Consider the following 26,653-nt stretch of genomic DNA (forward strand, 5'->3'; position numbering starts at 1 on the left):
CTTAGTCTCTGCTCTAACCTCCCTCCTCCCGTCCGTAATCTCGCACATGCGCCGATGAACAACCACAGTCGGGCCGGGCCATCGCAGTTTACCGTACATTATAGCGTTCATCGGTGCATTATAGCGTTCATCGGTGCATGCGCGGAATTACGGATGGGAGGAGGGAAGTTAGAGCAAAGACTAAGAGTGGGCGGGCAGACGCGGCTGAGGGGGAGTGGCTTCGTATGAAAATGACACAGGAGCCTGGGCACCGGTCGTAACGCCGTCCCTGGGCACCTTCGTAGCCTCATTTGCATACGGATTTAAAGTGTTTTTCTGCACAACGATGCCAGCAAGGAACTAACGGTAAACAGTTTTAATAGGGGGGATGCCATGGACATAACACTGTTATTCGGTTAATAGGGTGAATCTGCGTGAAAGACTCCCTTTAAGTACTGGGCCCATTTTTTGTTTTGTATTTTTATTTTTTGCTCCCCAAGTTCCAATACCCATAACTTTAAATTTTCTGTTCATATAGCTAAATGAGGACTTATTTTTTTCAGCATAAGTTGCATTTTATAAGGGCACAGTTTAATTCACCATGTCTGTTATGGGAAAACAGGAAAAAAAAAAAAAAAGTGATAAGTATACTTACCGATAATTGGATTTTCCAGAACCCATGACAGCACCATAAAGAGAGATGGATCCGCCCCCCTAAAACTGGACAGAAAGCCCCAGAGCAATCAAAAAGGGAACACCCACTTCCTCCCTCAGTGTTGATTCCAGAGTAGATCACTAGGAGCCGTACAAAATAGAATTCCTATAACCTCATTCCTCCTTTTTACTTGAAAAGACAAACAATTCTCATCAACCATAAGCTCCAGGGAGGGAATTACAGGGGTGCAGTCATAGGTTCTGGAAAATCCAATTACTGGTAAATAATTTTTTTCTTCACCCATGACCGCTCCATAGAGAGATCGAATACAATAGATAAAAAAAACACCCCTCGGGAGGGACATGCTTGAAAAACAAAAGGTCCAAACTAAAAAAAGTGGGAACAATAGACATCCTAACCTAGGAATTTCAACATTATACCTTAAACCCAGGATAATCTTATAAAAGAAACTTTATATGGGTTCCTCAACACGTGTTAACATAAATCATAGCAGATTTAACAAACCATCTTAGAGAAGTACTTATCTTGACGCAGAATAAGCAAACTGAAGATGATTGCTAAACACCGATTCCTTTGGTGCAGATTATATTCCGAGACAGATGTTTCTTCCTACCTCACCAAAAGTTCCCCTGGAGAGGCCCTTCCAAGTCACGCCACCTGCACTGAGTAATCTTCAGGGAGCGTGTAGCAGGGAACTCACCCGGCACGCTCCCCACCCAGTGATACAAGATCCACTGGAGGACCAGAAGAACTTCAGATACCAAAATCACCAAATTTTATCGCAATCTGGCATTCATGATGGAACTCTACCGTGGCATCAATCCCTTATCTGGAGGAGCTCACGGATCTGCTGCAAGAGCTCCAAAGAGCCCCATAGACCCTTCAGACCTCCTAGGGTCCCCACCGCCAGAACTATCGCAAGAAGGACCCCAGCAGACAACCACCAACCCTCCAGGGACTCCCTGGAAAGTTTTAGATTGGCAGCAAATGTTTATAGGGTTTTGCTGGTGAGCCATAACTCCTGTAGGCCATCCAGACTAAATGGACCAGCCCATCTTACTCCCAACCAGGAGCAATATAGGGCTTTGTTGGTACGCCATATGTCCTGTAGGCCGTCCAAACAACATGGTCCAACCCATATCTCCACTCTTAACTAGGAAACTTATAGGGCTCTAAACCATCTGGTCCAGCCGATCTTCTCATTCTTCACTAGGAACATTATAGGGCTTTGTTGGTGTACTATGCTTATTGTAGATCATTAAACTACAAACTGTCAATCAGGCACAGCCACAGAACTAGTTCATCATGCAGGCATAGCCATCAAGGTAGACCGCCACCAAGAAATGGTTGCTGACCAGACGCAGACTCAAAGGCAGCCAACTGACCCAGCATGGACGCACAAGTGTTAAACCAACCAGGCATAGATGCACAGGTGCTCAGCAGACCAGGCGTTCAACAAACCCGGCATAGATGCAAAAATGTTCAGCCAGACAGGCATACAGCCAAGCATGCACAGGGCATCGCAATTCAATGAAACCAACATAAGATCCAAGGCCTCCCCCTGAAGCCATGAGGCAGCCAACCAGGCTCTGAAGCCATGAGGCAGCCAACCAGGCCCTGAAGCCAAACAAATATTCCTATCAATTCCTAACAAATAACCTATCAATCGGGCTAAAGGCACCAAACAGATTCATACCAACCACACAACACAAATATTTGCTGTATAACCTAAGTTAATACGGTGTTCCTTGTTTCACAGCCCTGGAGGCTGCAAGCTCCAGGCTCCTGTGTCCGGAGGACAGGAAACCACACTGAGGGAGGAAGTGGGTGTTCCCCTTTTTGATTGCTCTGGGGCTTCCTGTCCAGTTGTGGGGGCGGATCCATCTCTCTCTATGGTGCTGTCATGGGTGAAGGGAAAAATTCTGTCGGTTTAAAAATTGAAAGTCCCCCAAATCAGCCAAGGTTTTGGGGATTTTGACACTGTGTTCACCGTGCGCTAAAATGGACATGATGACCTTATTCTGAAGCTCAATACGAATATGGTGAATTTTATAACTTTTTTTTTATAAACCTTGGGAAAAAAATTCTTTGCATCGCTATTTTCTGACAGTGATAATTTTTTTTTTTATTTCTGTCCACAGACCTTTATGAGGGCAGTTTTCTTTTGCGGGACGAAATGTAGTTTTTATTAGTACCATCTTTGTGGTATGTATGATTTTTTTTTATCACTGTTACTCAACACAGCACATAGACTTCTACTTAAAATGACTTAACAGGTTTTCATCAAGATTTGAACCCCAGACCTGCTGTATAGCAAGCCAAAGAGTTACCATTACACTACAGACCTGCTCTGTTGGAAGGGCTGAATTTTTTTTTTTGTGCTCAAGTTACGGTATTTTCTTCACAGGCATAATGTGAAATAAAATCGTATATTGCTGAAATGAAGGGAAAAAAAATTGTGCTATTTACCAATCACCATAAATAATATGTTCACTATATTATACAGCTTATTATGATTACAGGAATACCAAATTATACTAAGTATGTTATAAAAACTTAAAGGGCTTCTGTCACCCCACTAAACCTTTTTATTTGCTTACTTATAATCCCTACACTGCGATTTATGGCTACATGATCTAATTAATCATTTGGTCCTGTAGATTTTGTTAAAAAAATGCTTTTAAAATATGCAAAATTACCTTGCTACCAGCAAGTAGGGCGGCTACTTGCTGGTAGCAACCGCATCCTCCGATCCTAAAGACGCCCCCTCCGCATTGTGATTGACAGGGCAGGGAATCGTTCTCTGCTGGCCCTGCCTGTTTGCATTCAAAATCTGGCTCCATCCTCAATGCGCCTGCGCCGGGTGTAGATGTGACGTCATCTGCGCAGGCGCATTGAGGATGGAGCGGCCGCTTCTCAGTGCGCCTGCGCCGATTGAAGACGGGTACGCAGGCGCCAGAGACGCGGCCGCTCCATCCTCAATGCGCCTGCGCAGATGACGTCACATCTACACCCGGCACAGGCGCATGGAGGATGGAGCCAGATTTTGAATGCAAACAGGCAGGGCCAGCAGAGAACAATTCCGTTCCCTGGCCCTGTCAATCACAATGCGGAGGGGGCGTCTTTAGGATCGGAGGATGCGGCTGCTACCAGCAAGCAGCCGCCCTACTTGCTGGTAGCAAGGTATTTTGCATATTTTAAAAGCATGTTTTTAACAAAATCTACAGGACCAAAATGATTAATTAGATCATGTAGCCATAAATCGCAGTGTAGGGATTATAAGTAAGAAGAAGAAGAAAAAAAAAAAAGTTTTATTGGGGTGACAGAAGCCCTTTAAATTGTTTTTTTTTTTTTTTAGCAACAATAACTTTACAGAAATTTTTTAACTTGCCATAAAAGAAAAAAAGCTGGAAAGTATAAATTCTATTTTTTGCCATAAGGATTACTTTACAGATCTCAGTGAGATTTGAACCACATATAATTTTTATTAAATATCATAAAACAGTATTTGGTATCCCTGTAATTATAATAACCTGTACAATATATTGAACATATTATTTATAGTGATTGGCAAATAGCGTAAATAAAAACTGGGTTGAGGGGGACACAGTGTTTGGCTGTATGGAGCCCTGAAATTCCTGATGGCAGCCCTGGATCCAAGCCTGCTTGAAGCCCTGCTGGAAAAAAAAGAAACTCCCTAACCTTTGCTGACATCACATCTACAGGGCAGGGTCCAGTAGGAAGAGCAGAACACCACCCTGAGAGGCAAGGTCACCGATGACGTTGGGGCAGATTTATTAAGACCAGTGTTTTAGACGCTGGTCTTAAGCCCCTAAGCAGCCGCTGGTTCCACCAAAGTTATTTGACCCCCGTTGTGTCTATAGTGCAAAGCCTTACTACGCCTCAAAGGTTGATGTGATGTCATCAGGATAGGGAACCAACACAGTGGAAAATGTGATAGAGACAGAGCAGGAAAACGGGGCATTACATATAAACAGTCGCTATTAGTAAGTGATAACAACATGTGTTGTACCTTATTTCCCATAAACCTATACAATATTCTCAGCATCTCCTGTTCTATAACATTCTCCCCAAAGAGAGCACTGCATTTTCATGGTGACAGAAATAAATGGCTGCTTTCTTCCAAAACCAGTGGCACATAGTCCACGGGTTTTCTCCGGTATTGCAGCTCAGCTCCAGTAAAATGAACAGAGCAGAGTTGCAATACCACACAAAACTAATTGACAAATGTGCCAATTTCTTTTTTTTCCTACTACCGGGGACCCCCTTTTTGACATTATTGCATTCCAACTACATTTTAGAAAAGTAGCACCATTTAGAAGAAACGCTCAGTGCACTGACCTTAAGACCTGCATAGAGGTCCCTATGAAGACGCTCTGTGATCAGCAGAACGGCAATGCTTGAGCCTCCGCCATAGCTGTAATCAATCACAGAGCCGTGCAAATCCACTAGGCGCTCGTGTTTTGGCAGCGACCTAGAAGAGCAGAAATAACACAAACCATCAAATGGTTATAAACTGGGACGGCATGGAGATGTGGCCGTGACAAATAGGCTTCATGTTGCATTATTTTGATAGATATACTGGTTTTCAGTTGTCCACACATTTTAGTAATATTTAGAAGTGTAAAGTTACTGCACACTAAAGTTGTAACATGGGTTTTGCCTTTCTACTATTATTTTAATATGACATTGTGACTTCTTTAAATTCAGCAGTTCCTGCATATGAGACTTATTTCATATTCCAAAAGCCAATTCATTAATAGGATAGAAATAAGCAGTTATCGTTCTTTCGGTTCAGGGATGCTTCTCTAGAATCACAATGTGGATCTGCCATCATTCTATACTGGAGTAAGTATAAGGGTACGGCTACATGGAGACACTGGTCGCACGACGTGTCACAGTCAGGTTGCAGAGTAGCGATGCTATAGTGATCCCATAGAAATGAAGGGGATTGCTGAGCGAGTTGCAAAAAAATAAATAAAAATAAAATGCAGTACTGGAGACTCGTGCAGCAATCCTATCAATCTCTATGGGATCATCATTCCTTTGCTATTCTGGCCACGTCACATGTTGTGCGACCAGTGGTGCTGTCTAGCTATACCCTAAAAGACTGTGGGGGGAATTTATCAAAACAGGTGTAATGGAAAACTAGCTTAATTGCCCATAGCAACCAATCAGATTCCACCTTTCATTTTCTAAAGGAGCTCTGAAAAATCTAAAGTGGAATCAGATTGGTTGCTATGGGAAACTAAGACAGTTCTACTTTACATAAGTTTTGATGAATCTCCCTAATCGATAGCATATCCCAAACTTGTGTAATGCACATGAAAGTGAGGGGAGGCTGCCCCGATACTTGTAAGAGAACCAAGTTCACACAGTTCTAGTGTGGCGAAAACCAACCTCGCCACTGGGTTTTGGAGAGGCCCGTTTACCAGCCTCCTGCCCCAGGATTACGGCCCTTTAAAATACTTTTACTAACTTTTAAAACCCTGAACCTATTCAAGTGAATTTTGGATAGGTTTGTCCCCAAGTTATACTGGTTAAATTGATATAAGTTATATGTATGTACAATGTAAACTCACAAAGTTGTAACAATTTATAAGAAGTGTAACTTTTCAGCGTAGGAGATAGTTGAGTAGATACAGAAATTGACTCAAATTATCTCCTAGACAGAGGGGAGGAATATGCTGGGTGTGTTTCTATTGTCCCATTGTGTGTTTAAATGGCGATTTCTGTCCTGTTGTCTCCACATGTGTATTGGCGATTTCCCTTTGTCCTGAGAGATAATGGGATTGCTCCTCGGGTGTCTCCAGGGCAGAGAGGAGGAAACCATGATGCATTGTGGGGATGTGTTGTGTCTGTATCCTGAATTGCTACATATCTGTCCTGTGTCAGTCTTCCTTCTGGTCCCCTAGGGGCGTGTACAATTGGTTGCTGTACTTACATTGTATGTGTTGTAATATATTGATTGGTTGTATTTCAAAACCCTGTGGGCAGTACTATGTTTGTGGATTGTGAATAAAAGGAGGCTGCTTTTATACCTTCATGAAGTTTTGGCTCATGTTTAGGGAATGCGATAACTACACTCTTGGGGATTGCTATATCACAATACTCCCCTGAGTATAAGCTCTTGTAAGAGCTTGTTCCTGGTTCCTGTCTCTGCATTTAGGAGAGGTTCACCCACTGGAGCCTTGTCGTAGGTCCAGGGTGGGTAGGAGACGGCGAGACCCCCACCAAGCTGCGGCGGTTCGTGGGGTCTGCAGTGCTGACTGTGTCAGGTGGAGTGCTTGGAGTCCTCGGAAAGCACTAGGAGCATCTATCGACGGAGGTACCCGGTCGGGGTGCTAGGCGTTCCGTTACATCTAGTTTTCTGCCTATAACTGTACAAAGACTTTCACAGACAGCTTACCTCATGTAGTGAAACTCCAGTGCCAAGTCATTCCAATGCTTCTCATCTGGGGGTACAACAGACTTTAAAGCACAAGGGAAATGGCCTCCCCAACTATCACACAAGTACACAACACCGTACTGTCCCCTTCCCAGCTCTCGGCCCAGTCTTGGCTTGCCTGTAGATTTTAAAAATTAGAGGGAAATACAGATAGAAAAGCTGGAAATATAAAAGGGCTTAAAAAAAACAAAAAAAACCACAACAACAACGTTTTCCCATCGCTACAGAATATGCCATAAGTCTTTGATCAGTGTGTGTCCCATCTCTCGAGAATGGCGGTCGGGGACCCCCTCCCACAGTCACTCTGAATGGCTCTCTCCATTCAGGTCTATGGGAAACCAGACGCATAAGCGTGATCTGCCATTTTTGGAAGTCCTCAACGCCATTCTCAGGATCGGTGGGATGGTAAAGGAAAAACTGTTTAATGCAGCCAATTTTAATTTTTAACTTCTGTTAAAGGCAAATTTTAGATCATGAGTCACAATAGGATGCAATATTGAAACAACTGACAGCCGTAAGATCCATTCACATGACTATATGAATGGGCCTGCATCCGTTCTGCAATTATGCAGAACAGGTGTGAACCCATTCCTTTCACTGTGTGCTGTCCACATCCGTATGTCCGTTCTGCGGACCTGCAAAAATATAGAGCATGTCCTATTCTTGTCTGCAGATGCGGACAAGAATAGGCATTTTCTATACAGCACTGGCCATGTGCGATCCGCAAAATGCGAAAAGCACACGGCCAGTATCCATGTTATGCGGATCCGTAATTTGTGGACCGCAAAACACTTAGTCGTGTGAATGTAGCCTTACACTTCATTTTGGAAGCATTATAACAGCAGGGACAACTTATCCCCTGCAGGGTGACTGGCCACTATAGTAGTATATCTCCTGCAGATGCTGCTACTGGGTCTGCAGGCTGAGAGTAGTGGCCACCTTGTGGACTGTCACAACTAGCAGCATACATGATAAATACAACAAATTTACTAAATGGCTATCCTTTTTTCTCAGCCATCTACTAAGGGGGTCATGATCTGCGACTTCTCCCCGCTACACTAAGAGGGTCATTTATTAAAGAGAAATACGCCTAAAATGTGGGTGTGATCAGGGAAGGGGACGAGTCAGGAACCTGTCTCAATTCCCATTTTCTGCGACTATTCCAAGTGGTACCTAGGAACGGAACCAAAAGTTCGGTAAAAGTTTTTTTTTTTTTACAGTAGAAATTAAATTTCTGAAGTTATTACCCGAAGTCCCGCAAGACTTTGCAAAGTAATACCTTCGGCTCGTCTGAGCCGATACATTCTAATACTGTACCGAGCACTCGCTCTGTACAGTATTCTAATAAAGTTTTATGCAAATCGACTTTGTATGTTTCACTCGCTCATCGCGAATTGTGGTGACAGATTCCCTTAAAGGCGTTTTGCTACCAAAAGTTCAGACACACGGTCTCTTACCATGTAGCAGAACATCCCGCAGAGATCTACTTTCCAGTGATAGTCGTGCCAAGCGTGGGGCATGATCCTTACGAACCTTTAGCCAAAGATCTTCAGTTTTTTCAAGTCTGCCAGAGTGACCAACCTCAAGCTTTAGAGAGAAGGGGGAAAAAAAAAAAAAAAAAAAAAAAAAAAAAGTCAAAACCATTGCCAAGAACAAAACCTTATGAGAAAATGTAGTTCTTAAAAAGGGGTTTGTCATTTGAGATACAGCTTTAGGCCTATTGCACACGACCGTATGGCTTTTTCAGTGTTTTGCGGTCCGTTTTTCATGGATCCGCTGTTCCGTTTCCGTTGTGTTTCCGTTTCTGTTCCGTTTTTCCGTATGGCATATACAGTATACAGTAATTACATAGATAAAATTGGGTTGGCCATAACATTTTCAATAGATGGTTCAGGAAAAAACGGAACGGAAACGGAAGACATACGGATGCATTTCCGTATGTGTTCCGTTTTTTTTGCGGATCCATTGACTTGAATGGAGCCACGGACTGTGATTTGCGGGCAATAATAGGATATGTTCTATATTAAAACGGAACGGAAAAACGGAAATACGGAAACGGAATGCATACGGAGTACATTCCGTTTTTTTTGCAGAACCATTGAAATGAATGGTTTCGTATACGGAACGCAAAAAACGGCCAGTAAACGGGAAAAAAAAACGGCCGTGTGCAATAGGCCTTAAAGGGGTTTTGCGGTATCCTAAAAAAGTAATTTAATTGTGTAAACCTCAACTGGGAAAAGGGGGTGGGGGGGGGGGGAGAATTAAATTTTTTTATACCTGGGTGGTCATAAAAATGTGTATAATTTTCCAGATCTTAATTATGTGGATCTAATATACATACATACATACATAGTGTATATAAATTTAAATAAAAAGATACTTTCTGTAACTCTACGAATGGTCGACCTGGTTTATCCTACAGATTTTTGTTATTAAAAGCTCAAAATCACAAAACTGTCGACCATGAGGAAATTGTGCAAGAACAGGCTGCCAGAAGCTTTATTATTTCGGAGCATGTGCCTGTACCACTTAGGCTACTTTCACACTAGCGTTCGATCGGATCCGTTCTGAACGGATCCGCTCATATTAATGCAGACGGTGGCTCCGTTCAGAACGGATCCGTCTGCATTATATTGTAAAAAAATGTCTAAGTGTGAAATTAGCCTTAACGGATCCGTCCAGACTTTTACATTGAAAGTCAATGGGGGACGGATCCGTTTGAAGATTGAGCCATAGTGTGTCATCTTCAAACGGATCCGTCCCCATTGACTTACATTGTAAGTCTGGACGGAACCGCACGCCTCCGCACGGCCAGGCGGACACCCGAACGCTGCAAGCAGCGTTCAGGTGTCCGCCTGCTGAGCGGAGCGGAGGCTGAACGCCGCCAGACTGATGCATTCTGAGCGGATCCGCGTCCACTCAGAATGCATTGGGGCTGGACGGAAGCGTTCGGGTCCGCTTGTGAGCCCCTTCAAACGGAGCTCACAAGCGGACAGCCGAACGCTAGTGTGAAAGTAGCCTTACAAAGTTACATATGAAAAAACGGTTTAATAATTTCTACATGTGACCCTGAATATACAACATCTCTGCTTGCCATCAATGAATGAAAACATACATTTTTTTTTTAGCCCAGGTTGTGAATATAAAGTGTTTTTCTCTTAGGTGGACAGAGCTTTTATACAGTACTAAAACTACTGATTAACTCTCATACGCCTCCTACTCCCACCTCAGTTATTCAGTAGATATGGGCGTGGGGTTTATCTATACTGCTCACATTTCCCTCATACCAATGTCATACTTCTTCCTCATACACTTCATATAGATATACTCCAGCTACAACTATTCTGCATTTACCTTTATTATACTAAACATTACAAAAACTACACCTATATTCTGCAATCCAGAGCTGCAATCTTAGTTCTGCAGTGTTATTCTTGTCAATTCAACAGAATCCCTTACAACACCAATGAAAATCAATAGGGTCAGTTCGCTGTCTTTAGGATCTCTCACTCAATACATATAGTACAGCACCATGGTTTCCATTCTGAACAGTAGTATTAAATAAACTCCAGGAAGAAGAAGAAACGAATATATGTATTCTTGCTTGGAATGTATGTTTTATTGTTTGACTGCAGCAATTTCTTAGTTGCGTTTCGGACATTTAAAGCCTTTTTTAAACTAAGGTATAAAGAAGAAGAAAAAACAAACAAAAAAAAAAAAAAAAAACACAAATCTCCAGCATTATCTTGGGTAACATCAAAGTATAATTACAGAACACAAAACCAGATTAGTTACAAACAACATATAGGAATATATGGTGTAGAAACAATCAGTATAATATAAAGACGGGATAATGCAGTAATATAGGTGGTCATATGTAGGGTGCGTTGATTTCTCAAAAAAACGGAACGTGGGCCGACACAGAGGTGAGAGTCACACTAAATGTAGGTTAAGGTTAAAGACATGTATACAACAACAATTTTTTTAATATATATATATATATATATATATATATATATATATATATATATATATATATATATATATATATATATATATACATATACACACACACATATACATACATATACACACACACATACATACATACATACACACACTCTCCCCTAAAGAATTATTAGGAACACCTGCTCTATTTCTCATTAATGCAATGATCTAGTCAACCAATCACATGGCAGTTGCTTCAATGCATGTAGGGTTGTGGTCCTGGTCAAGACAATCTCCTGAACTCCAAACTGAATGTCAGAATGCGAAAGAAAGGCGATTTAAGCAATTTTGAGCGTGGCATGGTTGTTGGTGCCAGACGGGCCGGTCTGAGCATTCCACAATCTGCTCAGTTACTGGGATTTTCACGCACAACCATTTCTAGGGTTTACAAAGAATGGTGTGAAAAGGGAAAAACATCCAGTATGCGGAAGTCCTGTGGGCGAAAATGCCTTGTTGATGCTAGAGGTCAGAGGAGAATGGGCCGACTGATTCAAGCTGATAGAAGAGCAACGTTGACTGAAATGACCACTCGTTACAACCGAGGTATGCAGCAAAACATTTGTGAAGCCACAACACGCACAACCTTGAGGCGGATGGGCTACAACAGCAGGTGTAATGGTGTGGGGGATGTTTTCTGGGCACACTTTAGGCCCCTTAGTGCCAATTGGCCATCGTTTAAATGCCACAGGCTACCTGAGCATTGTTTCTGACCATGTCCATCCCTTCATGACCACCATGTACCCATCCTCTTATTGCTTCTTCCAGCAGGATAATGCACCATGTCACAAAGCTCGAATCATTTCAAATTGGCTTCTTGAACATGACAATGAGTTCACTGTACTAAAATGGCCCCCCACAGTCACCAGATCTTAACCCAATAGAGCATCTTTGGGATGTGGTGGAACGGGACGAAGTCTTATCTTAAGAGAAGACCATTTTATACCAGTCTCCCTGTCCGAGCCACTGAAAAACACCCCCATAGCATGCCCTGGATGTGCATCCCTCAAATCTCCATCAACTGCAAGATGATATCCTATCAATATGGGCCAACATTTCTAAAGAATGCTATCAGCACCTTGTTGAATCAATGCCACGTAGAATTAAGGCAGTTCTGAAGGCAAAAGGGGGTCCAACACCATATTAGTATGGTGTTCCTAATAATTCTTTAGGTGAGTGTGTATGTATATATATATATATATATATATATATATATATATATATATATATATATATATATATATATATATATATATATATACACAGGTCCTTCTAAAAAAATTAGCATATTGTGATAAAGTTCATTATTTTCTGTAATGTACTGATAAACATTAGACTTTCATATATTTTAGATTCATTACACACAAACTAAAGTAGTTCAAGCCTTTTATTGTTTTAATATTGATGATTTTGGCATACAGCTCATGAAAACCCAAAATTCCTATCTCAAAAAATTAGCATATCATGAAAAGGTTCTCTAAACGAGCTATTAACGTAATCATCTGAATCAACTAATTAACTCTAAACACCTGCAAAAGATTCCTGAGGCTTTTAAAAACTCCCAGCCTGGTTCATTACTCAAAACCGCAATCATGGGTAAGACTGCCGACCTGACTGCTGTCCAGAAGGCCATCATTGACACCCTCAAGCAAGAGGGTAAGACACAGAAAGAAATTTCTGAACGAATAGGCTGTTCCCAGAGTGCTGTATCAAGGCACCTCAGTGGGAAGTCTGTGGGAAGGAAAAAGTGTGGCAGAAAACGCTGCACAACGAGAAGAGGTGACCGGACCCTGAGGAAGATTATGGAGAAGGACCGATTCCAGACCTTGGGGGACCTGCGGAAGCAGTGGACAGAGCCACCGTGTACAGGCGTGTGCAGGAAATGGGCTACAGGTGCCGCATTCCCCAGGTCAAGCCACTTTTGAACCAGAAACAGCGGCAGAAGCGCCTGACCTGGGCTACAGAGAAGCAGCACTGGACTGTTGCTCAGTGGTCCAAAGTACTTTTTTCGGATGAAAGCAAATTTTGCATGTCATTCAGAAATCAAGGTGCCAGAGTCTGGAGGACGACTGGGGAGAGGGAAATGCCAAAATGCCTGAAGTCCAGTGTCAAGTACCCACAGTCAGTGATGGTCTGGGGTGCCATGTCAGCTGCTGGTGTTGGTCCACTGTGTTTTATCAAGGGCAGGGTCAATGCAGCTAGCTATCAGGAGATTTTGGAGCACTTCATGCTTCCATCTGCTGAAAAGCTTTATGGAGATGAAGATGTCATTTTTCAGCACGACCTGGCACCTGCTCACAGTGCCAAAACCACTGGTAAATGGTTTACTGACCATGGTATTACTGTGCTCAATTGGCCTGCCAACTCTCCTGACCTGAACCCCATAGAGAATCTGTGGGATATTGGGAAGAGAAAGTTGAGAGACGCAAGACCCAACACTCTGGATGAGCTTAAGGCCGCTATCGAAGCATCCTGGGCCTCCATAACACCTCAGCAGTGCCACAGGCTGATTGCCTCCATGCCACGCCGCATTGAAGCAGTCATTTCTGCAAAAGGATTCCCGACCAAGTATTGAGTGCATAACTGAACATAATTATTTGAAGGTTGACTTTTTTGGTATTAAAAACACTTTTCTTTTATTGGTCGGATGAAATATGCTAATTTTTTGAGATAGGAAATTTGGGTTTTCATGAGCTGTATGCCAAAATCATCAATATTAAAACAATAAAAGGCTTGAACTACTTCAGTTGGTGTGTAATGAATCTAAAATATATGAAAGTCTAATGTTTATCAGTACATTACAGAAAATAATGAACTTTATCACAATATGCTAATTTTTTGAGAAGGACATATATATATATATATATATATATATATATATATATATATATCTCACACACACACACATTTACAAAGGCAGACTTATATAAAGGAGGACATATATGAGGGCAACAGGGGAAAGATCTTACTGGAAAAAGGATAAATAGCCAAAGCATAGTTGAGTTTGGAGAAATAGAACCTAGTAAGGGAGAAGGATGTATCGTGGTGAGGTTACCTGGTGCCAGAGAGAATATTGGAGGTGCGGGCTCAGTAAGGAAGATTTGAGTCTGCGCAGGAGTAATGCGAAACACGTGTTCTATTTAAGAGCGTGATATCATGGGTCCGACATGCGCAGTATGTAGTGGGTCAAGTCTTGGTATGGGGTCTGCTATGTATGGAACGCAAAGCCATATGTGAAGCGCATTATAAGGACAAGGAATAGAGATATTTACAATAAAGACATGTCAAAACGTGGCAAAGGCTTAAGGTAGTGAAGCAAAATAAAAATATAAAAAGAAAGAAAAAAAAAAAAAGAAAAGGGGAAAAGAGGAAAATGGGAATGGCAAAGAACTTAGAAGAATATAAAAATGAAAACAAAAATAGTAATAACGTAATAGAAAAGGTAAAAAATGAAAAAAGGAGAAAAAAATATGTAGTGCAAAAGAAAAAAGAAATATAATACAAGAAAAATATACAAAGAAAAATGTATATAAAAAAGGGACAAAATAATCATTTTTGTTTTAATTTTTTATATTTATTATTTTCTTCCATACCTTAGTTTGAAAAAGGCTTTAAATGGCTGAAACGTCACTAAGAAATTGCTGCAGTCATACAATAAAACATACATTTCCCAGCAAGAATACATATTTTCGTTTCTTCTTCTTCCTGGAGTTTATTTAATACTACTAAATGAGGTGGGAACCCGACTCCAGTGAACCCATCTTTAAGAAGAGCTGTGTGCTTTTTCTACGTTACATTCTGAACAGGAACCTCGGTGATAAAAGCATGAAGAATGTTTTCTCATACATCAGTTTACTGCAGACTGGCTGTATAAATCAAAAGTAAATTAACAGATTATGCTATATGCTGAGATCAAAGTAACATACGGTAGTTTGTAATGCTGAAAAAAGACAAGTCCGTCCAGTTCAGCCTATCATCCTGCAAAGTTGATCTAGAGAAAGTAAAACAAAGCCAATATTCCTCATTTTAAGGCCGTGGGCGGTCCGTGGTATCCCGGCCTGGCATCCTGCTGAGAGCAGGAGCGCACAGAGTCATTGGTTGCTATGACGCTGTGCGCTTCATGCCGCCGCACTACAGTAATACACTCATATAGATCATACGAGTGTATTATTGTAGTGCAGCGGTGGCATGAAGCGCACAGCGTCATAGCAACCAATGACGCCTTGTGCTCCTGCTCTCAGCAGGATGCCAGGCCAGGATACCATGGACCATTCACGGCTGTGTGCATTCGGCCTAAGGGGAAAAAAATAAAAAATCTTGACTTCAATCGGGCGATCAGAATAACTCTGCATCAACGACCCTTCTCTAGAATTCTAGTAACTATAAGGCCCCTTTCACACGGGCGACGCAGAAGAGGTCCGGGTGCATTGCGGGAAAACCGCACGAGTGCGCACGCAATTTCAGTCAGTTTTGTTTGAATGATAAGTAAAATGACCATTGAGGGTTAAAAAATAAAAAATAATTACTTACCTCATCCACTTGATCGCGCAGCAGTTCTTGCCTTTCTTCTTCTTGCAGGACCTGCAAAAAGACCTGCACTCCTATGTTCATTCAGCAGGACCTCCGCTGACATCGCAGACAAAACTGACTGAAATTGTGTGCGCACTCGTGCGGGTTTCCCTCAATGCATCCAGCCCTCACCTGCGACGCTCGTGTGAAATAGGCCTTACTGGAATCTGCAGAATTATGAATACAGCTCTGGGATAAAATAGAGTTTGTGATTTAATCGCAGTACAAGTAATGGAATTCATTTACATAGAGACTGTATGTAAATTAGATATTTCTGAATACAAGTTGGCATTGAAAAGTTGGAGACACATTTTCAAATGGAATCTGTCACCAGATAAGGAGTCCAGACCAATATCAATATCAATATTACAGTCTCATAACACAATGCATGTACATTTTTTTAATACCCACCTGTTTGAGAGATGCTGCAAAAGCTTCATGAGAGCTTTTCAGACGCTTACAAAACTGGCTGCAGATCCGCTTTGCAAGTTTAGAGGCACTCAAGCCTTCAATAGCGTCCTGAGCCACCCTGCGTTTCCATTCAGGGGTTATGGATGGGGGACTCACCCAAGTAATGCGCTGTATTATCTAAAGGTGTAAAACAGCATCAATATCATAAACGTGAGGCAGTCATACACAATTAAAAACATATTTCCTTATTGGCAGAGACAGTAGAGACTTCATGACATACGACAAAAGGAGGCCGGTGCGCCCAAACAAGGGTTCCTGCACATGGACATATTACTGCTCCTTGCAGAAGCCACACAGTGAAAGAATGGACGAAATTGAATTCTGTCCTGATAGATGAAGAAAACTTTTCCTAACCAAACAAAGATAAGAACTTCTTGCCATTATAGGTTTGACACAGGGGCATAATTTGCATGTGCCCTAAAATGTTTAGTGCCCCTTAGGGCACTGAGAAATAAAAGTCTGACGAAGTCTTATCTTAAGAGAAGACCATTTTATACCAGTCTTCCTGTCCGAGCCACTGAAAAACACCCCCATAGCATGATGCTGCCACCATCATGGGGATGGTATTGGGCAGTACCCAGATTGACGACACTTAGAATTGAGGCCAAAAGCTTCAATCTTGGTTTCAACAGACCACAGAATATGGTTTCTCACAGTCTGACAGTCTTTTTTGCAAATTCCAGGAGCATCTTTACGTCCACTCTGCTATAAAGTCCTGATTGGTGGAGTGTTGCAGTGATGGTTGACCTTCTGGAAGGTTGTCCGTATCTTTGGAGCTCAGCCAGAGTGACAATTGGGTTCTTGGCCACCTCTCTTACAAAGGCCCTTCTCCCCCGACTGTCACGGCCTTGGTGTTTTGCGCCGTGACACGTTAGCCGTGCATGCTGGTTGCCGGTAGCAACGTGTTGTTTTGCAGCATGTGTGTGCTTTCCTCCTTTCTCCTGGTTCCTGCCTGGTGCTGGAGGAGTTAATCACCTGGCTGGGTGTGGTCACGTGGTGTTTATATTGCCTGTGGCTTGTAAGCTGGAGTACAACTGACTCCAGCCTCTGTTTGTGCTGGAGCTTTGCTCCTTTCCTGGGTGTTCCATCTGCCCAGTCCTTGAGGGCCACCTAGCGGTTTTCTCTGGAGAGTTCCCCTCTCACCGTGACAGTATGTCCCACTAGGTGGCCCTCAAGGACTGGGCAGATGGAACACCCAGCAAAGCTCCAGCACCAGCTGACTCCAGTTTACAAGCCATAGGCAATATAAACACCAAGTGATCACACCCAGACAGGCAGTTAAAGGGATTCTGTCAGCTGGATTTTAGTAACAGAGCTTTTGACATCACCAAATCAGTCTCCTCGATTTGTTTTAAAATATACCAGTATTACGGCCCTCTGTCTAGTCGCTTTTATTAATATGCTAATTGCCTTAGTAATGTGCCCAAGGGGCTGTCCCTCTGGCCGTTGGTGCCCATTCTCTAGGAGCCCAGCACAGCCTCACTGCTAATTATTCACTCTTCTCATTGCCAATGGTGTGCCGTAATCTCACACATGCGCCCTGGATCCACTGGTCAGCGTCCGCGAGCCAAGTGCGCAGACAGCTGGCGCATGCACGCTTAGTTCACGGAGGCTGCTGCCAAGACACCTCGCGGGCGCTGACTAGTGGATCCAGGGTGCATGCATGAGATTACGGCACACCATTGGCGATTAGGAGTGAATAATTAGTAGTGGGGCGGTGCTGGGCTCCTAGAGAATGGGCGCGGCTGGGCACCAACGGCCAGGGGGCACATTACTGAGGTAATTAGCATATTAATAAAAGCGACAAGACAGATGGCAGTAATACTGGTATATTTTAAAACAAATCGAGGAGACTGAGGTGGTGATGTCAAAAGCTCTTACTAAAAATCCAGCTGACAGAATCCCTTTAACCCCTCCAGCACCAGACAGAGAAGGAACCAGGAGAAAGCACACACACATGCTGCAAAACCCCACATTGCCCCAGGCAACCAGCAAGCACGGCCAACGTGTCACGGCGCACAACAAGACCGTGACACTGACTCCAATCAATGTGCAGAAACATCTCAAAAGATAATCAAGAGAAATGGGAGACCCCCAGAGCTAAAATTTCAAGTATCCTAGTAAAGAGTCTGAATATTTATGTCTAAGCAAAATGACCCTTCTCACCTGGACTATCTGCTCCCACACCATTCTGGTGACGGTGGATCCAGAGTTAAAAGTGACCTCCACGTGATAGGCAGCATTCAGGATCTGGCAAGACATACAACTTCCTTAGAAAGGAGTACAAACAGGGTTACTCCTGTCTTCGCTGATTATACAAAATGTATTTCATTCCTGCAATCATTCATCAGACTGCAATCACCCGCTGTGAATTCATGCCTAAATAAAGAGGTTGTAAAACACGGTTTTGCTGACAGTGCAGTACCTGACAAACTAGCAGCTTTGCTGGAACGGGATATACAGGGATACAAAACAACTATTATTGCATGCTGTAGTTAGCGGTGGGCAACTTTGTTTTTGCTCTTGTTGAATTGAGTCTGTTACGTGAAAAATCATTTTCATAACTGGTTTTGATTAAAAATTCTCAACTGTTCATCTTCTGCAGCCAGCATGCAACCTCATACATTGCAGGCTGCTGAGTCCCATTACACGAGCTCTCTGACAGCTCTTTGTAGCCTTGATTTCTCCTGAACGATATTTGGAGCGGACAACTCTTTGATTTAGGTTTACTTTACTTGGTTAAGAGAGCTTTAAAGAGATCAAAAAAGGGGTTGGAGCTAGCAGTAGAAGCAAGCTTGCCAACTGATTTTACTCTGAACGGGACTGAGCAGCCTGAAATGTACGTGAACAATTTTTAATTAAAACCAATTCACATAATAGATGCAATTCGAAAGAAAAAAAAGTGAAGCTAAGGTGTCCATAGAATTAAACGATTTTTCACAAAATAAAATGTTATAAGCCTCATCAACTCTCAAATACAGCAAGCCACGCTGACTGCTACCATGTGGTGGCAACCAAGTTTCTCATTATGCCACGTTACACTATAACATCACTGCGTTCTTGATCTACACGACCTCCAAGATGAAAAATGTCGCTCTTACATCAGGTCAGTTGTACCAGTCATCAGCCATCAATGTGCTGACTATAGACTTCTTTTCCTTTTAAAGTGCCATATAGAACTTGTTATAGTCACCAAATGACTGAAGCAACCTTAACATGACCGATTATATGTGACGGACATTGCTCCCTTGCCGATTATGTAATATAACAATTGGCAAAGTGTTCATACAACCACTGCATAGAGCTAGCTTTAGTCCTGCCCAAATCTGTGACTTACCTGTTTCAGGTGGTTGCTTGTTATATGAGAAGAACACTCTTGCTGGGACCTTTCCAGACTACGGAGACATCTTTCTAGAGTCCCCACAAAGCTTTCTCGCAGATAATCCACGGAGCTGATCAGTTTGTTCACCACAGCTTGGTTGAGCCGTGAAATGATCAGCTCTTTGATCTGAAAGATGCAGTTTTTCACTTCCTGGGCTCCTAGAGGCTCACCATTTTGTGGGATGGCGATACCTGCAAAAACAGCAGAAGAATATTCCTGTTACTCAGAGATCCTTGTTTTCACATATGTACTTTGGTGAACTGTGACAACTGCAAAAAATGGCAAAATGTAAACCGCAGGCAGTTTATATACACTACTGGAAATTTGTAACAATGCCTAGGAATAAATGCGACTGAAGTGAGATTGACAAAGTACAGTATATACTAGGGGTGCACCGAAATTTCGGCGGCCGAAAATGCATCTAATCCATTTCTGCCGATATTTGTACATATCGGCCGAAAATAGCGGGGAGGGACTGGGAGGAGGAGCTGGGGGCCGGTGCGTTCACTGTGCTCCGGCCCCCAGCTCCAGTAGTTATAAAATGTGTGCAATTAATAAGGATTCTATTCATGAGGCCCCCCTCTGCAGTAGTTATAAAATGTGTACAATTAATAAGGATTCTATTCATGAGGCCCCCTCTGCAGTAGAACATTCAATATAGCCACATCCTACTCACAGGGCTGTTATCTTAATGCTGGCCGGCCGGGCAGACGAGCGGCAGCGTCACGACTGACGTCACATGCCTGCGCCGCCTCCTTCATTCAGAAAGTAGGCCGGGCACATGACGTCAGTTTTGCCGCTGCCGCTCGTCTGCCCGGCCGGCCAGGATTAAGATAGCAGCCCTGTGAGTAGGATGTGGCTATATTGAATGTTCTACTGCAGAGGGGGCCTCATGAATAGAATCCTTATTAATTGTACAACATTTTATAACTACTGGAGCTGGGGGCCGGAGCACAGTAAACGCACCGGCCCCCAGCTTCTCCCCGCTATTTTCTATTAATTGTACACATTTTATAATAACTAGTCTGTACTGGAGCGGCAATGGGGGGGGGGGGGGTTCTGTGGATGGCACTGTTATGGGATGGGTGGGGGTCTGTGGATGGCACTGTTATGAGGTGGGTGGGGGTCTGTGGATGGCACTGTTATGAGGTGGGTGGGGGTCTGTGGATGGCACTGTTATGGGGTGGGTGGGTAATATGATTTATTAGATTCATGAAAAAGAATTATTAATAAAATCATTAAAAAAAAAGTATTTTAAAAGTATTTGGGCAAAAAGGCAGTTTCGGTTTCGGTCTCGGTCAAGGGGTAGCCTGAATTTTCGGTTTCGGTTTTGGACCAGAATTTTCATTTCGGTGCACCCCTAGAATATACTGTTAGTGGGATTTGGTCAATGATCACACAACCAAGGTGGTGCACCCTTAAATATGTATTTTGCAGCAGGGTATATGTTGAGATATTGTTTGTTTTAACACGATAGACATGTCGGAAGCGGTGAAAGGTCTTCATGCTGAAGTAAGACTGTTTGTTTTAGGCCCCTTTCACACGGGCGAGAATTCCGCGCGGATGCAATGCGCGAGTTGAACGCATTGCACCCGCACTGAATACCGACCCATTCATTTCTATGGGGCTGTTCACATGAACGGTAATTTTCACGTATCACTTGTGCGTTGCATGAAAATCGCAGCATGCTCTATATTCTGCGTTTTTTTTTTTTACATAAAGCAGGCCCCATAGAAGTGAATAGGGTTGCGTGAAAATTGCAAGCATCCGCAAGCAAGTGCGGACGCGGTGCGATTTTCACGCACGGTTGCTAGGAGATGATCGGGATGGAGACCCGATCATCATTATTTTCCCTTATAACATGGTTATAATGGAAAACAATAGCATTCTGAATACAGAATGCATAGTAAAATAGCACTGGAGGGGTTAAAAAAAAAAATAATTTAACTCGCCTTAGGCTACTTTCACACTAGCGCTTGATCGGATCCGTTCTGAACGGATCCGATCATATTAATGCAGACGGAGGCTCCGTTCAGTACGGATCCGTCTGCATTAATAACTTAGAAAATTTTCTAAGTGCGCAAGATGCCTGAGCGGATCCGTTCAGACTTTCAATGTAAAGTCAATGGGGGACGGATCCGCTTGAAGATTGAGCCATATGGTGACCTCTTCAAGCGGATCCGTTCCCATTGACTTACATTGTAAGTCTGAACGGATCCGCTCGCCTCCGCACGGCCAGGCGGACAGCTGAACGCTGCAAGCAGCGTTCAGCTGTCCGCCTGTCCGTGCGGAGGCGAGCGGAGCGGAGGCTGAACGCCGCCAGACTGATGCAGTCTGAGCGGATCCGCTCCATTCAGACTGCATCAGGGCTGGACGGAGGCGTTCGGGTCCGCTCGTGAGCTCCTTCAAACGGAGCTCACGAGCGGACCGACGAACGCTAGTGTGAAACTAGCCTTAGTCCAGTTAATCGCTCAGCCCGGCTTCTCGTCTGTCTCCTTTGCTGAACAGGACCTGTGGTGACGTCACTCCGGTCATCACATGATCTTTTACCATGGTGATGGATCATGTGATGACCGGAGTGACGTCACCACAGGTCCTGTTCCTGCAATGAATGCTCACCACAGGTCCTGTTCAGCAAAGGAGACAGACGAGAAGCCGGGCTGCGCGATCAACTGGACTAAGGCGAGTTACATTTATTTTTATTTATTTATTTTAACCCCTCCAGCGCTATTTTACTATGCATTCTGTATTCAGAATGCTATTTTCCCTTATAACCATGTTATAAGGGAAAATAATACAATCTACAGAATACCGATCCCAAGCCCGAACTTCTGTGAAGAAGTTTGTGTTTGGGTACCAAACACACGCTTTTTCTCACGCGAGTGCAAAACGCATTACAATGTTTTGCACTCGCGCGGAAAAATCGTGCGTGTTCCCGCAACGCCCGTCCGAAAGAGGCCTAAATAGCTACCTGCATTTCCCATGTAATAACAATTCTGGAGCATCTATTCGTATGTCTCCAGAATTCGTATTCTACTAGAAGTTATGAATAATTGCTAGCAGTCTGCAGTATGGGTACAGAGGGGAGGTAACCAGTTGGGGGGGTATACCTGCACAGACTCACTCTATCCAATCAGTGCTGGCATTTTCAGACTGTGCAGGTACACACCCCCAACTGGGTAACTCCCCTCTGTACCCTTACTGCAGACTGCTAGCAGTTATTCATAACTTCTAGTAGAAATAATAGAGGAATGGCACAACATAGAGCCATAAGAATAGATGTTCTAGAATTGTTGGTATGTGGGGAATGCATGAAGCTTTTAAAAACAGACAAGTCAGGAGCAGTGACAAGTCCTCTTTAAATGGGTTGTCTCCCTTCAGCAAACCGCATTTATTATGTAGAGGAAGTTAATACGAGGTACTTACTAATGTATTGTGAATGTTGCTGGCTGGATTTATTTTTCCATCACATTATACACTGGTCGTTTCCATGGTTACGGCCACCCTGTAATCCAGGAGCTGTGGCCATGCTTGCACACTATAGGAAAAAGCTGTGTCCTACGCACACTCCCACGGACCCGACCACAAGAGAGCCCGGCTCTTTTTCCTATAATGTGCAAGCACGACCACCACTGATGGATTGCAGAGTGGTTGTAACCATGGAAACTAGCACACACAAAAAAAATATATATATATATCAAGCAAACTGCATACACAGATTTATATGAAAATAAAATTAATATTTTATTGAATATAACATATTATATCGACAGATCAGCCACATGGAGGAGTTATAACATAGATCACAGATAGTAATGTAAGCATGTAACAGCAGTGAATAGAAGTATAAACCAAAATATGGCACTGCAAATAACACATAGTAGTATACAGACCAAGAAGTGTGCTCCTCCAAAAACACCCCAACACGTGTTTCACATCAGCTCCCTGAGGGAGGGGGAGTTTTCCCTTGAGGAAGCTCACGCGAAACACGTGTTGGGGTGTTTTTGGAGGAGCACACTTCTTGGTCTGTATACTACTATGTGTTATTTGCAGTGCCATATTTTGGTTTATACTTCCATTCACTGCTGTTACATGCTTACCAATGTACTGGGATTGCCCATATTGCCTCCTTTGCTAGCTTTGTTAATTTTTCCAACACATCATAAACTGCTTGTTTCCATGATTACAACCACCCTGTAATCAAAATATTGATTATACTGCCACACGGTATTGTGTGTGTGGCAGTATAAAGTCACACCCAAATTAAAGCAGAGATTATATGTGAACTGGGTAGCTTAAAATATAACTTTTACTACATCAATTAAGGCTACTTTCACACTAGCATTCGACCGGATCCGTTCTGAACGGATCCGATCGTAATAATGCAGACGGAGGCTCCGTTCAGAACGGATCCGTCTGCATTATATTAGCAAAAAAAAGCTAAGTGTGGAAGTAGCCTTGGACGGATCCGTCCAGACTTTCAATGTAAAGTCAATGGGGGACGGATCCGCTTGAAGATTGAGCCATATTGTGGCATCTTCAAACGGATCCGTCCCCATTGACTTACATTGTAAGTCTGGACGGATCCGCACGGCCAGGCGGACACCCGAACGCTGCAAGCAGCGTTCAGCTGTCCGCCTGTCCGTGCGGAGGCGAGCGGAGCGGAGGCTGAACGCCGCCAGACTGATGCAGTCTGAGCGGATCCGCTCCATTCAGACTGCATCAGGGCTGGACGGCTGCGCTCGGGTCCGCTCGTGAGCCCCTTCAAACGGAGCTCACGAGCGGACACCCGAACGCTAGTGTGAAAGCAGCCTAAAATAGGTATAGCACCACTTGGTGAGCGACAATAATAGTACAAACAACTCCACTGCTTATAAATCACAAGTAAGTGAAAAAAAATGGTGGATCTTACCACGTCTTGTGGGAGATTCCACATCCAGTGGAGATAGGTCCTTGTGATTGGTTACAGAAGGACCAAGGTGACCACGGTGCTTGTATCTGGCAGCATGGAGTAAACTCCTAGTATACCCTGGTAATAGGTTAGTAGTAGGGAACCTATTACCAGGGTATACTAGGAGTTTACTCCATGCTGCCAGATACATCTCTACATGATAAAAGCCATTTGCTGATGTGAGACAACCCCTTTAAACCTTCCCATCAATAAAAAATGCTTTTTGAAGAGGTTTGAAGAGCTCTCACTCTCTCACTAGCACATCAATCCTGGCCTAACCTCTGACACCCAATTGGACCAGACTGACATAGTCACTTGTTGATCAAATTGCACCATAACGATGAAGACCTATTGTGGGTTTCCAGGGAAAAATAACTGACTCCACTCTCCATTATCTCGCTCTACTGGGTTGACCCTCAGACTGGAAACCTCTCAAAAGCCCCTTTCACAACTCCTTCCTCTTGGCATACAAGAGTTATGGTATAACTTCTCAAAAGCTTCCCAGTCACCTTGCCCACACCAATATAATAATAATGCAGGCTGGCTCACAGTATTTTTGCGTAAAATTTATTAATACACTGAATCAATAATAAGATTTGGTGTCAGTATCAGCATACATACATAAACAAATACGTAAATAGGTATATATGTGCGGAGCTCACGCACAAACCTAAATAACCGGAGTACTCCTAGGAATGAGACCTAATGGCTAGAGTTAGGCTGCAAGGGGTAATGTGTTGAACCATTCAAATGTCCATGATTATAGTTACCGATTCACCGAATAGTTGGAACCATAGGTTCAGGATTGTCCTTGTTGTAATTTCCCACAAGGGGACTCTGTGTTTTGGATGTCGTCTGACAGATCGTAACCACGCTTTCTCCGATCTGTGGGGCTCCACTTGTTCTTTGCGGAGCAGACCATCAGACTCGCTCGCTCAGCGTCCCACGTGTCCAGCCAGGTAGTTGATCGTTGGTTTGTGACGCAGGTGCCTGAACCGTCAGGCCAAACGGAAGCTGGTATAGCTGAGCCGAGCCGGTAATTGCCTGAACTTGTCAGGTCAGGGAGAGTGAACACAGCAGGATTTACCTTGTGTTTGTGGCAATGTCAGGTGTAGCAACACAGTTTCAGTCCACTTAGTGGATTCTTGGTGAACAAAATCTTTGTAGCGGTATATCGTTTGAAGGAAATCTTCTTGCGTTTTTTGGAAAAAGCCGCACCGGTAGCCAGGTCTCAATACACTCTAGACGCGTTTCGGAAACAAGTTCCTTCCTCAGTAGATAGTTGTGTAATGCTAGATACAGACACAAATTGTTGCTTTATATACCCTAATTGGGTTTATTATAAAATATGGGTCGGATTGCGGACTGGGCTAATTGCACAGCCGCAATCTTCACTTTTAATATAATCAATAGCTGACTACAAACATATCACAGTGTATGTCTTACTTTGTACATTATATTTATACATTGTGACTTGCATGTTAAAATAAAACAAAATAAAACAATTAAATTATAACACATGCTGAAATGACTGGATTTTTACATAGAAAGGTTTGATAGAAAATGTGGGTCGGATTTTAGACTGGGCCGAGCACACAGTCTCAACCTTTACCCTACATAAATAGTCAGTATACTCCAGTACATTGCTGCATACGTTTTACAATGTTACACTATAAAAACACATATTTAAATAAATGCTCACATTTGTATATTACAATAAAGAATAAAAAATAAAAAATAGATGACATTATAAATAAAATACAATAAAGATTACATGCTGGGATTTCCTTCAAACGATATACCGCTACAAAGATTTTGTTCACCAAGAATCCACTAAGTGGACTGAAACTGTGTTGCTACACCTGACATTGCCACAAACACAAGGTAAATCCTGCTGTGTTCACTCTCCCTGACCTGACAAGTTCAGGCAATTACCGGCTCGGCTCAGCTATACCAGCTTCCGTTTGGCCTGACGGTTCAGGCACCTGCGTCACAAACCAACGATCAACTACCTGGCTGGACACGTGGGACGCTGAGCGAGCGAGTCTGATGGTCTGCTCCGCAAAGAACAAGTGGAGCCCCACAGATCGGAGAAAGCGTGGTTACGATCTGTCAGACGACATCCAAAACACAGAGTCCCCTTGTGGGAAA

The 26,653-nt window shown here is 43.2% G+C and overlaps 1 protein-coding gene across 1 annotated transcript in view; it reads right to left on the reverse strand.

Moving 5' to 3' along the window:
• DSTYK (dual serine/threonine and tyrosine protein kinase) overlaps nt 1-26,653 on the reverse strand; it is a 91,034-nt gene that overhangs the window by 12,843 nt on the left and 51,538 nt on the right. The window contains exons 4-9 of the mRNA XM_044288416.1: nt 19,507-19,742; nt 18,336-18,419; nt 16,110-16,286; nt 8,582-8,711; nt 7,086-7,242; nt 5,018-5,150 (exon numbers count right to left, since the gene is read on the reverse strand). Coding sequence (XP_044144351.1) covers nt 5,018-5,150; nt 7,086-7,242; nt 8,582-8,711; nt 16,110-16,286; nt 18,336-18,419; nt 19,507-19,742 — 917 coding nt within the window. The remainder of the gene's footprint in view (nt 1-5,017; nt 5,151-7,085; nt 7,243-8,581; nt 8,712-16,109; nt 16,287-18,335; nt 18,420-19,506; nt 19,743-26,653) is intronic.

Source organism: Bufo gargarizans, chromosome 3 (genome assembly GCF_014858855.1).
Source record: "Bufo gargarizans isolate SCDJY-AF-19 chromosome 3, ASM1485885v1, whole genome shotgun sequence".
NCBI lineage: Eukaryota > Metazoa > Chordata > Amphibia > Anura > Bufonidae > Bufo > Bufo gargarizans.